The sequence below is a fragment of the Aptenodytes patagonicus genome, chromosome 4 (genome assembly GCF_965638725.1).
Source record: "Aptenodytes patagonicus chromosome 4, bAptPat1.pri.cur, whole genome shotgun sequence".
NCBI lineage: Eukaryota > Metazoa > Chordata > Aves > Sphenisciformes > Spheniscidae > Aptenodytes > Aptenodytes patagonicus.
Genome location: NC_134952.1, coordinates 1,479,345 through 1,494,246, shown reverse-complemented (window position 1 = coordinate 1,494,246; position 14,902 = coordinate 1,479,345). Strand labels below are relative to the sequence as shown.

Genomic DNA, 14,902 nt, shown 5'->3' with positions numbered 1-14,902 from the left:
GACTAGAGAGTAAATCAGTAATCAGATATATCTCTTGATAAACTCTAAGCAGTGAACCAAATCAAATTATTTAGAAACAAATGTCAGAAAGTTTTCTTGAACCAGACTTGTACACAACAAATTCCGTTCCAGCTAAACCTGAAATGAATCACAACTGTACTGATACAACTCCCTACCCACAAGACTGCAAAGCCCAAGTTTAAGGGTTGGGTTTTTTCCCATATGAGCAACTTTAAATATCAAAATTATCTCAAGAATGTTACTTCCACAAAAAAGCTGGGTTTGTTTTTGGTTTTTAATACCTATAAATATCTCAAACTTGAATAGATTAAAGTCTACATATACATATAAGACAGTAATTTGCTCACCACCCTGCCTTGGGAAAGAGGAAGTCTTGTTAAGAGATGAAGTTGTATTGTTGGGAAGTTCATGTGCTTTCTGGAGAGATGACTGGGGGACAGCATTTTCGCTGTCTTGTGAATTAACATAAATTTCTGCTGAAAAGGTTGTTTTTTCAGGACTTTCTGTTGTTATCTGAGTGGCAGCATCAGAAGTACTTTTCCCAGTTTTTGCAGGAACTACAGAGTTGAAGATATTCTTCAGATTACACCCCCCTGAACCCAGAACGGTAACTTGTGGTCTCTCACTGCTTTGCAGAGGCAGCTCTTGCCCCACTGTGCTTGTAACAGGGGAAAGCACTAGGCAGGGATCTGCTGAAGACGCTGGCATTGGGAAAGATGAAGATCTTTGATCTTCTGGAATAAGGTCAGCAGCTGATAATTTAGAAACAGCTTCTATTAAAGTTTCTGGAGTTTTTAAAGACACGGGTTGAGTATTAACTTCAGGTTTATCCCACAATCTCATCTCATTTTGAGTATTCAAGTCACTATGCAGCTCTGAGTTACTACACTTTGAGGAAAGAGTTATGTGGACACAAGACAGTACTTTCTTAGTTGGTGATGAAGGACATACAGACATGGTGGATAAAATCTCATCCGTAGATGAATGGTGGGACGTATCTATTTGCTCCCTCGCAACCTCTTTCTGAGTGAGAGGTAATTCATCAGAAGGACTTTTGTTTTCTTCTGCCAACAACTTAATACGGCCCTTCAGCAAATCAGTTTGTACAGCTGAACATTCTAAGCTCTCATACAACTGGATGTGGCCAGGTGGGCTGCTTTTCTCCTGCTGGTAAGAGCTTATAGAATGGGGTTCATTAAATCTATTCGTTTCTTGACTGAATCTTGTACCGCAGTCAAGCCCCACAAGTCTGGCACTATGCCTGCCCAACTCCGTCACATCTTGAGGCAGAACATCAGAATTTTTTGCACTAAGGGTCTGTCTTTTATCAGCATGGATGCTTACAGAATCCTGATCTGACAAACAGTCTGTTTCTTGATAAGCTCCAACTCTGTTACTGTCAGCAGAGACATGATGAAACCTGTCTCTCTCAGCAGTAAAAGCAATCTCATTAGACACTAAGCCAGCAAGCACTGGACTTGGAGGACAGGTCTTATATCCTTCCCGGTGCTGTTTGTCATGGCTCTGTTCCTCAGTGCTAGCAGAGTCAACCTCCAAGGGCATTATCCCATCAAGACCATCTCTACCAAGACTAGTGCTGAGTGCCATGGAAGTGAATGGTAACTGCAAACGTTTTCGGGATGAAAAGGTGACAGAAGTAATTTGCTTAGCCATATCTTCAGAACACTCTTCCACAGACAGCTTCTTCTGAGCTGGTAAATAGACTTCTGTTTGTATATCGGAAGCAGCTGCAGACCTCATTGCGCATGTGTCCCATTCCTTCTGCAATGGTGGATGAAGTTCAACAACGGCATCAGAATGACTAGTTGCAACTGTTTGATGTCGGTTGCAGATAGGTGTCTGAATGGTACTCAAAGATTTAAACTGCGTATCCTTCAGCAGGCAACAATCGGAAGGATCAGCTCTGTATAACGGCACAGCTTGTCGTAAGCTTGACTTTAAAAGCTCCTTAGTCCTGACAGCTCGTGTGTGTTTGTCAGTTTGAAATCTTTTGTCACTCGGAGTTTTGAAGTGCTCTATGTCCTGTTCCTGATTATGGCTATACTCAGAAGCAGCTTCCAAACCACATACCCATGGATCCTGAAAAATATAGAAGAATTCACATAGGTTATGTGGATAACTTCCCACCCTCGCCAAAATCTGGATTGCAGAACTCAAAGAAAGGCTAGTGCTGTCAATAATCAAGAGTCTGTCATCATGAATGAGCACACACTTTCTCTGGAACTTATCTGTTAATGGAACTAATGAAAAATTTGTCTTATTTGAAGTGCCAGCAAATTAGCTAACAAGGTTTTGATGCTGTAACAAACAGCAGCAGTGACATCTATAACAGAACCCTTTAGTTTTGTGAATGATATGACTATCTTTTGAATGAATATTCACTATCTAAATTCACTAAGTTCAAAGGGATTTAGACACACACACAAAGATTTAGTGATATATGTTGATTTCAGTGATAATTTTATTAATTAAAGAGACAGCCAGTTAGCCACACAAAATCACAGAAACACTTAGGTTGGAAGAGACCACTGGAAGTCTCTAGTCTGACCTCTTGCTCAAAGTAGGGCTAACTTCAACATCGGAACAGGTTGCTCAGGGTCTTGTCCCATCAAGTTTTGAAAATCTCCAAGGATGGAGATCTTGTATACAACTTAACTACTTGTGATCTGTAAATTACTGATGAAAGGCATCCCTTCATAGCTCCATGGAAAAACAAAACAACGCAGAAACCCATGTTTACTTCCAGTTGTAAGTACTCAAACCTTAACCAAGTATGGAACGTTAAGTTCTAGTGACCCCCAAGAAATCAGGTAGCAGACACACACACTAAAACTCTTGTGGTTTGGACCAGAGTCCAAACAAACTCCACGTTATCAAAGCACTACATTACATGACATTTTAAGGTTACAGGGATACTTCTGCATCTGACATTTTGCTATGCCATAACTATCACTATGTGAAACAGAACTTGATATAAAAGGTTTTCCCTTGCAGTTGAGTTGTTTGACTCTAGCATTTATGAAGCAGAACTAAAATGAAAGGAACTCAGTTACATGGGAACAAGTGGGAAGAAAAGAAAGCTGCTCTTTACAAAGCATGAGAAAATATTTAATTAGAAAAGCTTTAATTTTCCATAATTGAGATTTCTCTTTTCCCCTAAAACAAGTATGCCAGTTTCCCTCTCAGACAAGAGCTGTAATAATTTTTTTTTTTTTTTTTTATGGTCACGGCCCACTGCTGACAATAATTAAAAAATGACTGAAAATAATCAGAGCTTTGATTTGCTCTTTAAGGTAAATGACAACTTGTAAAAACTTTCCAATTCTCAGGTGCAGATCATTTTCATTCTCCCGTCAAAACAGGTATGTTTGCCACAAATACTATTTTTTTGTTTGGAAAGCTGGTCACAATGCTGTAAAAAAGAGAAGGTATTCCTCGCAACAGATAAGACACTAATCCCACCAAAACCAAGGAAGTTCACTGTCAGTTGTCTTTGCTCATAAAATCTTATTTTTAAAAATAAGTTACATTTACACCTTTGACCATGCAAATTGTCCCACACGTATACCACCCCTCCAGTATCAGAGGACTCTGCTATTTGACTACACGTATTCAGGCATCTCTGGCATGTATTTTACACAACAATATAAAATGCTGTGTCTTAAATTACCTGCCTGTGGTCATTTAGGAAACTGAAACTAATAATTTACTTTAGTACTAACTTCTGTCCTGGTTTCTTTGCCTGATTTTACTAACCATTCCCATTTTCAGCATGCTCTCCAGTCCTCATTGCTTCATCTTCTCCTGTACCTCAATCCCCATTCCACCACCAAAAAAAAGTCCCAACAGCAACAATCAACAGCAATTTGTCATACCAGGTAAATAAAATTAAAGCAACATATGCTATAGCCCCTCAGCAGAATCAGACAAAAAAAAATCCACATCCTACTCTGAGCATACTCATCAGATGGTGTTGCCTTTCAGCCACCTTTTCAGCCACCTTTTCAGCCACCTTTTCAGCCACCTTTTCAGCCACCTTTTCAGCCACCTTTTCAGCGAGGCAGATTACTGACACTGCAGTAACTGGAAAATTCCCAGGGTTACAGCCCCTGCTCACTAAGGAACCTACACCTTCTTCCGGCATCTCAAAATGTAACCTGGTTTCTCGACATGCCTTTTGCAGACAAAGCACTAAATATACTATACAGAGATAAAAGGTATGAAGGGTTCAGCAAACAGCCCTAGTTACTTGCCAAGCAACGTAGAAATAAATGTGTCTCAATACTTGATGAAGTTTGGATATTCCAAACTCTTCTTTCAACTCATTACATACAGCAGATACTAACAAGGCACATTCATTGTTGATCTCAGTAAATCTCTGCAGACAAGACAGACAAACAAAACGCGATCCTCTCTCTCTGACTGGCTCACCACCCTCATTTCCCTACTTTCTGCAACTCCCCGTGCATGTGGGGGCATCAGGAGGTAGGGGTGGATAGGACCTTTGCTTCCAAGACTTTTCTCATCACAGCAGAAGCTCCCAAATGCTGACAGCTGATCTTTGCAGCAACTTACCTGACTGGTGTAAGGAGAAGGTCGTTTGGAAGAAAAGAAATGCAAATACCTCTAGATTAAAGATCACACTACAAACAAGTGAATAAACCATCACGCTCCCAGATGCATGCAGAAAGCCTGTTACTCTAAGAGCACAAAGAGAAAGCCTTGCAAGTACAATTGGGAAAACCTTCAGTTAGCACTCACGGTAATTTGTTACTGTCAGCGTTGATCAAAAAACTGCAACAGGTTTTGTCCTGAAGCAAAATAAGGCAAGTACTCACCTGATCTGTTAGCACTGCACCTCCAATGAGGGGCAATAACAAAACAACCGAAACGCTAACCTTTGGAAGCAGCTGTATCAGTTCTAGAGAAATGAACATTTTTCTACACACTGACATTCCCCTCACTTAGATATGCACTAAAACAGGTATCATACTGTTAGTCCCATTCCTGACACAAAATACCACACCACACTTCACACAACATGCTAAAAAGCAGCGCTCTCTTACATTATTTCACCCCAATTCTTTCTGACGGGTCAGTTTAGCGTCAGAGGCAGTATCATGGTTAGTGAACACTGGAAATGGACAAGACAAAAGACAAATAATTTCATCAGCATCCAAACCTTACATCAAAACCATTAGAGCTCATGTTAGTGTATGTGAAACTATAGGCCACCAGCCTTCTTTAGAAAGAATTGCTTAAGTGTGGATATCATTTTATCAGTATCCACACTTCCTTAATTTAAGTGTCATTAAAAATTACAATACTTTCATTGAGGTGCAGAGAGCAAAGCTGAGATAAATGTACTGCCATGGAGATGGGCCACACAAGCTTATTTAAAAAAAAAAAAAATCTAGACTATATTTATTTTTTCCTACTGATTGAAACAATTGTGGAAACAGCAGAGTATATTTCACTAATGAAGTGCAACACAGGTCTTTGGATGATTACATCCTCAGCAGCTAGTTGAAATTTGGAAATAAAAATCAGTCAAAAACATTTTTGGTCACAAAGTATAAACAAGTATTCCACAACAGATGTTCCATCCTTTCTACATCCCAGATGTCATTAGCAGTAAACTATTTCAGCAAGGTCTGGATTATCATTCCAAAGCAGTACTTTTCTGTGGCCTTATCTATTCTAAGCAAGTAAACTAGTTTATTTGGCTTCCTGTATTTCCTATAGCCAAGAGGGACAACAAGGGACTGTAGAAGAACGCAAGGACACAGAGCAGTCCTGTGTCAGGGTAGGGGTGCTCCTGAAATGATCTCTTCCCTAAACCCTGTACCAGTTCAATGGCCTGAAGTAATAGACAGCAACTCCTACTACTGAAAGCAAGCACAGAAGTTGCTATAAACTCATCTTCCCAAGACTTTCACATATTTTATTGTGCTTGTTATGTGTCATCTTTCCAAAAAAGATCTGTATGGCATATGATCCACAAGAGACTGCGGTGCAAATTTATAGCTACAACTCAGTGAACCTCCTGAAAAAGTAAGAAAGTACAAGGAATGGAAAAATACAGCATATAGTAGAAGAATACAGTGTACAAAGGGAGAACACTCTTAGGTAAGTCAAGAGATAGCTATTTGGCACCCATAAAAATACAGGTGGGGTAATAAGTTCCTCAATTTAGAAGGAAAATTCTTAGGTTTAATATGCTGAAACTTTACTTACATCTAACAGCAACTCAAAAACCTTCAATCTCAACTGGGGGACCAAAACAAATGCACATGTACAAACGGCACAAGACAATGGTTAAATTTGAAAGACAATGCTCCTGGAACAGAAGACCGCCTACAAGTCTTTGGCTTTTCCCCGTTATTCTTGAAACTCTTCTTATCTGGAAAGACCCTAATTATTTCAGTGAAAGAACAGTAACAGGGCTGATTTCTGGAGCCTAGGATTGACTTTTCATATGTTTTTCCTAAAAATCTTAACAAACATCATGTTGTTCATGGCTCTTTGTGACTGAAGAGCGTCACCCATCCTAGAGTTTAACTCCTCAAGCCTAACAAAAGAGTAAGTACTCTACTGCCAACTTACTTGCTCAGGCAAAACAATCTCTACAGCCACATCAGCATGGCCACAGATGCAGGAATTACTTGTCAAACAGTAACCTATTATAGGAATGACTTGGCAACTCTCTGCCTCCCTTCATCACAAACAAGTTTATAGGAGAGTGCCATCAGCTTATCATAAATCTCACAAGACCCATCTCTGGACAATCTGAAATGTAACTTTTCTTATGCACACTTACAAAACATTTGCAGTTAATAAATCCGCAGCCTTTGTCTCCTTTTCCTCCTAAAGAAGCCCAAGGCACTGTACTTTCTCTTTCCATGAGTGGCCAATTAAGGCCTTTAGGAAGAGTCAGTATCAAATGGAGTCAGTATGAAATTTAGGAAAAAACCCTCTATGTCAGAAGTTCCATGTTTGCTATCTATTCCTAAGCGTTTCTGCCATGTTTTATAGTAAACATTAAAACTTAACAGTGTGAGTAGAGTATTTCTCTCCTTGTGTAATGGAAGAGCTATAAAGTCACCAGGAAGACTCCACGAATTGAGGGTACAGAAAATAGATTCACTGTGCAAGGTTTGTCAATTTTACAGAAGAGAAAACAAAGAAAATAAAATTCTGAGTTACACTCATGAGCACTGCTTGCTATTAGAGGTACCTCAATATGAAAATTTAATTTTGAAGAGTGTTCCCTTTTTTGGGCCACTATTCAGCTGAGCACTTGAGTACATGTTTGGAGCCCGTTTATGTGCATACGTCCCAATCACCTCCTTAAACACTCTGCTCAGCTAGAACTTGAAAAATCATTATGATGCTTCTTTTTTAGAGCGTCTGTTAACACATCACCAGTGACAAACAGCTATCAAACAGATACTCAACTATCTCAAAAGATGGAACAAGCTTTAGAAGTAAAAGATCACTGACAAGAACTCTCCCAAGCTGTCCTGCTCCTTCGTTGCATTTTCTTTTCTTTTTATAGACAAGCTTCACATGCTTTCTGCGAGAAACAATAAAATATCACAGCGGCACATTATATTTCTTGAGCTGTCACCTATAAAAACGAAAGGCAGAGTCTAAAGTTTCTAAAAAGAACACTCATCATGAGCCTGCATCAGAAGCACTAAATAAAGATGACGGTCTGACGAAAGAATCGTTTGCATGAGTGCTAAGAACAGTTTGTCTTTCTCAGTCTTTAAAGTTTAGGAGAAGGAACATATCTTTTCACAGTCTTTGTTCTGTTCTTTTTAAGTCAGCGCATTTCCAGCTTTGCTCTATAAATTCAACAGGTATTTTACAGAACAGTTTCCATTCAATTTATAGTAGATTATTTTGTCAGCAATAAAACCGGCTGCATTTTTTTCAGTCAAATAGTTTTCAACAATCTGTATTTTTCAGTGACATACTGTTTTTCTTGGAGGGAAAAACACTTTTTTTTTTAATTTAAAAAAACCCAGCCACCTTCATTCTGCAAATTCAAAACTATTTTTTATCTCAAATTAAAGTCATTGTAGAGCAAAAATATTTTCAAGATCAAAGCAGAAAGTGTTGTGGTTGACCTAAAGCAATTTCTTGGAGTCTTGGTTTGCAAAACTGATTAATTTTTTCTTACTCTAAATTGGGATAAAACAATTCATAGCTGACACTAAATCACAAAGGTAAATACTTGGTTCCAGTCTGTAACAAGTTAATGTTAGGGACAACTCTGATCTAACAAAATCTGGAAGTTGGAAAAAAATAGCTTCAGGGCCTCTAGTTTTTAATTAGCAGATTGAAGCAAAAATGTATTCGTGTTTTAATTTTTTTTCTTTGTTAAGAATTGTCTGAATTTCTAAAAATAATAAAATTGTGTTGTTTTTTTTTTTTCAGGTTCCCCACTCAAAGATTACATCAATAACTGAATAATTGAGAAGCTTAGTCTGATGTTTTTTGGAAGCTGATGACTATATTACCAATGCTGTTCGTGCCCAAGAAACTATAAACACAAACACAGACTACTCAAAACATTGTTTTTCATTCTTGCTCATGCAAGGCTTTTAATTAAAACAAACAAACAAAACCCTACTGCTTTGCCTGGGAGGCAGGCAGTCTACAAAGAGAAAAGAAAAAAAAAAAGAAAAAAAAGGAAGATATATTGCTAAAGCTAAGGGCATTTACCCAAAATTTAGGACAGATTATGACTGTATTTTCAAATGCAAGTTTTCTACAGTCTCCTGTAGACTGGCAGTAGAAACTGCCCCAACCTTTAGCTCTGCCTAATTATCCAGTCTCTCTTCCACCAACTCTGGGTTCTCTATCCCGCACACATGAATACATCATCCATCCACTGCTCATGTTAAACAAACATCTCCACATTTTTCCAGTCTGTTATTTTGTTCAAAATACTCTCTATGAATAGTGCCCTATCTTGGGGCATATGGACAGCCCCTAGAAATCATGACATAATTGGACTGGACATCAGATGAACGCTGAAAATAGATATTTAAAGTCAAACTGAAGGTAATATACTCCTGCTTAGACGAATTCCAGTTCGGCTATACTATATGTTAATATATGAACTAGAAATGTTCCAAAGGAGATATGCAAAACATGACAATTCAATGTCAGAAAAATAGAGCTGTAAGAGACTGAAAGCTCATCTAATCTATATCCCTGCCCCAAATCAGCATTAACTACACTTAGATTATTCTTTACTGATACATGCCCAAGCTCTTCTTAAAAACATACTATGATTAACACTCCATAATCTTCCTCTCATCATCCTTACCGTTAAGGAGTTTCTTTTCTAATAAGACTCTTCCTCGCACTTGAAGCCCATTACCTTTGATACAGTCAACATAAAGGAGGAACAATTTACTCCCTTCTTCCCTGAAGCATCCTTTCAAAAATATCAGACTCCTTTGTAAACATTTCAGCACACATGGGAAGTAACAAAACAAATACTGCTATCACCTAGACAATATTGCACTGTACAGTAAACTCCTTCCACAGAAGGAGGAGTTTACAAGGCACAACCAGCACATGCACAAATATTTTGTGAAAAGCAGAACTCATTAAGCGAATTAAGAATCATGAGCTGTGTGCACTTTCTCACCACAACACCACCAATTCTCCCATCACATCATCACTGACCACATCTCTGTCCTTCATACCTTCCTTCAGAACATCTTCAATTGTGTGCCATCCCCACCCGCACCCCAGACCAACCCCCCCTCACCCAAGATATTTACTGTCTAGGGAAAAACAAAAAAACAAAAAACCCACAACAGCATGTGCCGTGGCTGGTCCTAAAACTCACTAAGCCGAAACGAGCGTCTCCACTAAACAGAGCTCTCATTAGTTTGCATCCCCCTCTCCCTGTCTAGCCACCAGTCTTCAAAAATACTGCAGGAATATAATTCATCACTTTAAGATCACAAGCAAGACAGTAGCATTTATCCCCCACTTCAAAAATTTTCTCCAGAGCAGCTGGTTTGTCTGTTTTGTACCTTGGCTAGTGCAGATTTCTTGGCACTCAGAAGCAGCTCTGCCTTTATTTCCTCTATTCTTCGTTGGTCCTCTTCCTTCAAGTCTGACACAGATTCTTGAGATCGGCTGGCCAGTTTTAGCTTCACCCATGCTACACAGAGAACATAAAACAGAAAGCAGCTCCCTTTCCGTTTTCTCACATCATGTATGATAACAGTTTTAGAACTTAAAATCAAAACTTTGCTATGCATTTCTAGCTACCGTGATTGAGGGAACAAAGACCACTATCAAATACCAGAGCTCATGGACTGACCAGGCATACAATTTAAAATGGGTCTTTTGAACATTTCTTTGGAAAGATGGATCCAGGACCCATTGCCTGGTTCTGTCACCTTTACAGTCTCAGACTCAAGTCGTCACTCTTTCACACAATCCCTTCCCAAATTCTTAACCTAGCGCATGCCTAATAGCTATGTGGACAAAACACTTTCTCGTGTCAATGTTAGGCAAAAGAAGGTATTCAAACTGGAACAGTTCAATTCTATCCCATTCTAGCATACTACGTAAGATTACTAAAAAACACTGATCATTTAAGCCCTGTCCCATTAAAGCTTATCATTAATAATATAATATAAACACCTTTAAAATCAGGGGAACAGGCTCAGGTCCTCTTACGTCCATACCTCTTCATTTCAAAGTCATTTCAAAGCAATCCCTTAAACATATACCTAAATATTTGCCATTCTAACATAACACTTGGTAAAACGCAACTGAGACATTTTATTACCTCGCGCTTTCCTCTCCTCTTCATCTGCACTCTTCAGAATTTGTGTTGCATGTATCACAGGCGATCCGTTTCTCAGAAGGTTTTTGACACGGGCAGCTAGCGAATCGCCGCTGCTACTGTCATCACTTTCTCGCATGTCTCCTGTCTTGCTTCTGGCTGCACTAGCTTTAGACAACATGCTCTGGAAGTGGGCTGGAACATCAGTGTCACTGCCTAGAGGCTCTAAGGAAGAAGGATTCCTCAGAAGGTTTTTGACATGGGCAGCTAGCGAATCGCCACTGCTACTGTCATCGCTCTCTCGCATGCCTCCTGCCTTGCTTTCAGCTACACTAGCTTTAGACAACACACTCTGGAAGCCTGCTGGGACATCGGTGTCACTGCCTAGAGGCTCTGAGGAAGAAGGATTCCTCAGAAGGTTTTTGACACGGGCAGCTAGCGAGTCTCCACTGCTACTGTCATCGCTCTCTTGCATGCCTCCTGCCTTGATTCCAGCTACACTAGCTTTAGACAACACACTCTGGAAGCCTGCTGGGACATCGGTGTCACTGCCTAGAGGCTCTGAGGAAGAAGGATTCCTCAGAAGGTTTTTGACACGGGTAGCTAGCGAATCTCCACTGCTACTGTCATCACCCTCTCGCATGCCTCCTGCCTTGCTTTCAGCTACACTAGCTTTAGACAACACGCTCTGGAAGCCTGCTGGGACATCGGTGTCACTGCCAAGAGGCTCTGAGGAAGAAGGATTCCCCAACTCTGAAGTTCTTCCAGTGCCGACTTCACTACTCCCATTGCTTTGTGCAAGACCCACAAAACTAGGTTGATTTCTGTCTGTAGTTACACTACTACAGCCTTCTGGCTCAGACCTTCCTACCGATTTTCCTGTCCTAAACTCTTTGGTCGTTTCCTTCATCATCTCTTCACTATTGCGCAAACTGACATCAGAAGAATTTTCCCATCTTAAATTGCATGTGTTATAATTCAGAGGCTTTATTACCGACCCCTCTTCTTGCATACTTCTTTGGGTCATAGTCTCATCCCATAACAGCATCTTCTGAAACTGAGGGACGCTGTCTTTCACTAACCTGGAATCTTTGGGGCCATCCTCCTTTCTAATCAGCACTGGGGAAGATTCACCGGTTTCTCTAGAAGAGGCAGTGGAAAAGACAGGATCACACCACCTGCCAGCTATATCCTCTGCCTGTGCCAAAAGCTTACGTATTTCTTGCAATGCGCCAGATCCAAGCAAAAAATCACTTTCTTGACCCTTATTTCTCTTACCACCTACACTTGAAGTTTGTGATCCTCTGTCAACTTCCATTTCATTTTTAACTCCAGCCAAAGAACCGGCAGTCCATCTCTGCGGGCTGCTATTCACATCTTTTGACTCATTTTTAGCTAGCAGATCCTGAACACTTGTTGCAAGAAGCATGGGACCCTCTCTGTCAGAACAGCAGTCAGGTAAAACAGTCTGCAGCTGCTGGTTTGGTTCATCTAGTTTGGAGACAGCTGAACACTCTGCCTCCCGTTGTGTAGAAAGCGGAGCGCTTATCTCTAGGCGGTGGCACGACATACTGCACTGACTCACTGGTTTGTCTCCAAAAGATCTTGAGAAGTGGGGAGAGAGTTCACGGGGCGACAGAATATCAGAGCCAACTTCTAAATTCATTGGTATAGACATACTGAGAGTGGAAGTGCCAGAGTTAAAACTTGTTTGCGTAATTTCAACTGCCGACAGCAATTCACCTACAAAGAAACAGAAGATTCATCAAGTTTGGGGCTCCAGAAAATAGCTGCATCAGTGAAGACTACTATTTCTTGTACTAGATGGCTTGTAAAGGGAGGGAAGAGTTCAAATATTGGAAAACATTTAGAGAACTGTTTTTAGAATGAGAGTTGAACTAAGACTTCCATGAGAATTGTCTACTGAAAGAAATCTCTTAGACCATTTTGGATAAATATAGAATATCAAAGAAACTACAGAACTTGACTTAAATAACTTGCTTTTAAATAAATGTTTAAACTAGATTTTAAATAAATGTTCTTAAATAAATGACATAGTGGTGCTTGAATGTCCAAATGAACACTTGGATTATAAAAGTATCCCTGCAAGAAACAGGAGGGCTGTGGGGCACTATTTCCAAAATAATCTTTTGGAAAAAGGCAAAGGACACACTATGGATAAGCTTGTTTCCCACTAGTGGTTAGAAAGGTCCAAAAGCAGACAAGATGCACTTTTAGCATTTGGATAGATAACACCTAATTGCTTTAAGGGGGGGGGGGGGGGGGGAAGCCAAACTTAAGTGCAAATGCTGTTCTTAAACCCATGCTGGCAGGTACACACAACAGTGAAGAACCAGGTCCCAAGTATGCCTGCCAACAGCTATTTTATTTATTTTCACATTTTAATGACATACTACATGGGCATGCCACTGAGGAACTTCTTAACCCTAACTGAGTATACTCTGTTCTTCATATAGAAATGACTCAACACTTGTTAAGGTCATAGTGATTTTTATGTTGAGATGGATGGAATTATGAACTGATCTTGTCAGTTATAAAATGCATATTACTTTTTGTTACACTGAACACACCAAGAAGGCTCAGAAAGAAAGAGAAACCAAGACTAATTTCTCTCACAGGAAGAAAAAGTCTGGTAACATTTCTTTAATCTTCAGATACAAGAGTTCTTAAGAAGGAAATGTTTTGTAAAAAGAGAAATTAAAAAAAGAAAGATAAAATGCCACTGCACTGGCTAGAAGATGCCACATAGCCATGGCTCCTTAGTGAGAAGGCATGTTTTCAAAGGTTTTAATGCTTACTTTTCCAATGCCAAATATCTCACATTTGAGACGGGAGAAGATCAACTCATATGAATGAAACAGAGCATCACATGAGAAGAAACACACTTGACACTACCAGGCCAAGAGCAACCTCACAGGCGAGTCCGAAGGTCTGTGTTCTCCAAGGCTTGCACAACACAAGGTCTTCCTTCCCCATACCTTGCGGCTGCAGAGCAGTCCTCGTCAGCGTGTCAGCAGAGTCCTTCAGCGTTCTAAGCTCTGAAGGGGAAAATTCAACTTCCCTGATCGGTCCTCGGGGTACAAACGGCGTCAGTATAGTTCCAGGTGACTGATCAATGCCAAGGTTGCGAAGATATATCTGGCAAAAGAAGAAATAAGTAACACATACGGCACTCTTACAGAATGTCAGTGGATTCTGAAGCTGCATGTTTTCTGCATCACCTTAAATGCAAACAACTTGTTTTAAAACATCTTGAGCCTCAGTCATGTTCAACTCGCACTAACAGTTCACCCAAAACACTAAAGCAGTCACATATGAGACAACATCTCCAGCTTATTCTATTCTTTGGACCATGAGTGACAAGCCTTTTTTCTAGCTAGTATGACTAGGCTTCCATAACGGGCACCTCACAAGCCACGTGCAGCCCAGCAGAACAACTGACATATCCTGCAATCTATTCCTCATTTATGTTTGGCAACATATTCAGAAATAAGTTGCAAGAACTGTTCTGGTGGTGATAGCTTGTGCTTGCGCTCACCAACAGTTTTTTTCTGGTGCTCTCCTGACCTTTCCTTCATCACGTGCCAAAGATTGCAACTGGCAGTAGCCCGTTACCACCAAACAAGTGCCCAGCCCTTTCCACAGGATCTGGAAACGATGGAAAAGGTCAGCAAAGAGGAGGCCACGTATCTTGTTCTTGTGACAACAGCCGACTGCTTATAGTCTTTTACTCAGTGTATGCTCTGTACACTGCATGAGCAAGAAGTCTGATACTTCAGAGGAGATTGGTAAGCTTTGGCCTCACCTGTTTAAAATTACATTTGCCAGCTGGAAGGAGGACACAAAGGTTTGGTTTTAAAACCTTTTTCCCCCCAAATGATTGCTGCACAAAAGACATTATCAAGACTTTGAAATTCAACCTAGGCAGCAGGAAAGTTCCTCACTCTTAAGGACAAGTTCAATACGGACTAGTCTTCAAGGCAAATAGTTGGGAACCCTTTTGTCAAAGCT

At 40.1% G+C, this 14,902-nt stretch overlaps 1 protein-coding gene across 1 annotated transcript in view; it reads right to left on the bottom strand.

Annotated features, from left to right (window-relative positions):
- The window catches only part of ALMS1 (ALMS1 centrosome and basal body associated protein), a 60,796-nt gene that overhangs the window by 27,517 nt on the left and 18,377 nt on the right, over nucleotides 1–14,902 (bottom strand). Inside the window, exons 5-8 of the mRNA XM_076335644.1 lie at nucleotides 13,870–14,029; nucleotides 10,874–12,613; nucleotides 10,107–10,237; nucleotides 369–2,121 (exon numbers count right to left, since the gene is read on the bottom strand). Of these exons, the coding sequence (XP_076191759.1) occupies nucleotides 369–2,121; nucleotides 10,107–10,237; nucleotides 10,874–12,613; nucleotides 13,870–14,029 (3,784 nt within the window). The remainder of the gene's footprint in view (nucleotides 1–368; nucleotides 2,122–10,106; nucleotides 10,238–10,873; nucleotides 12,614–13,869; nucleotides 14,030–14,902) is intronic.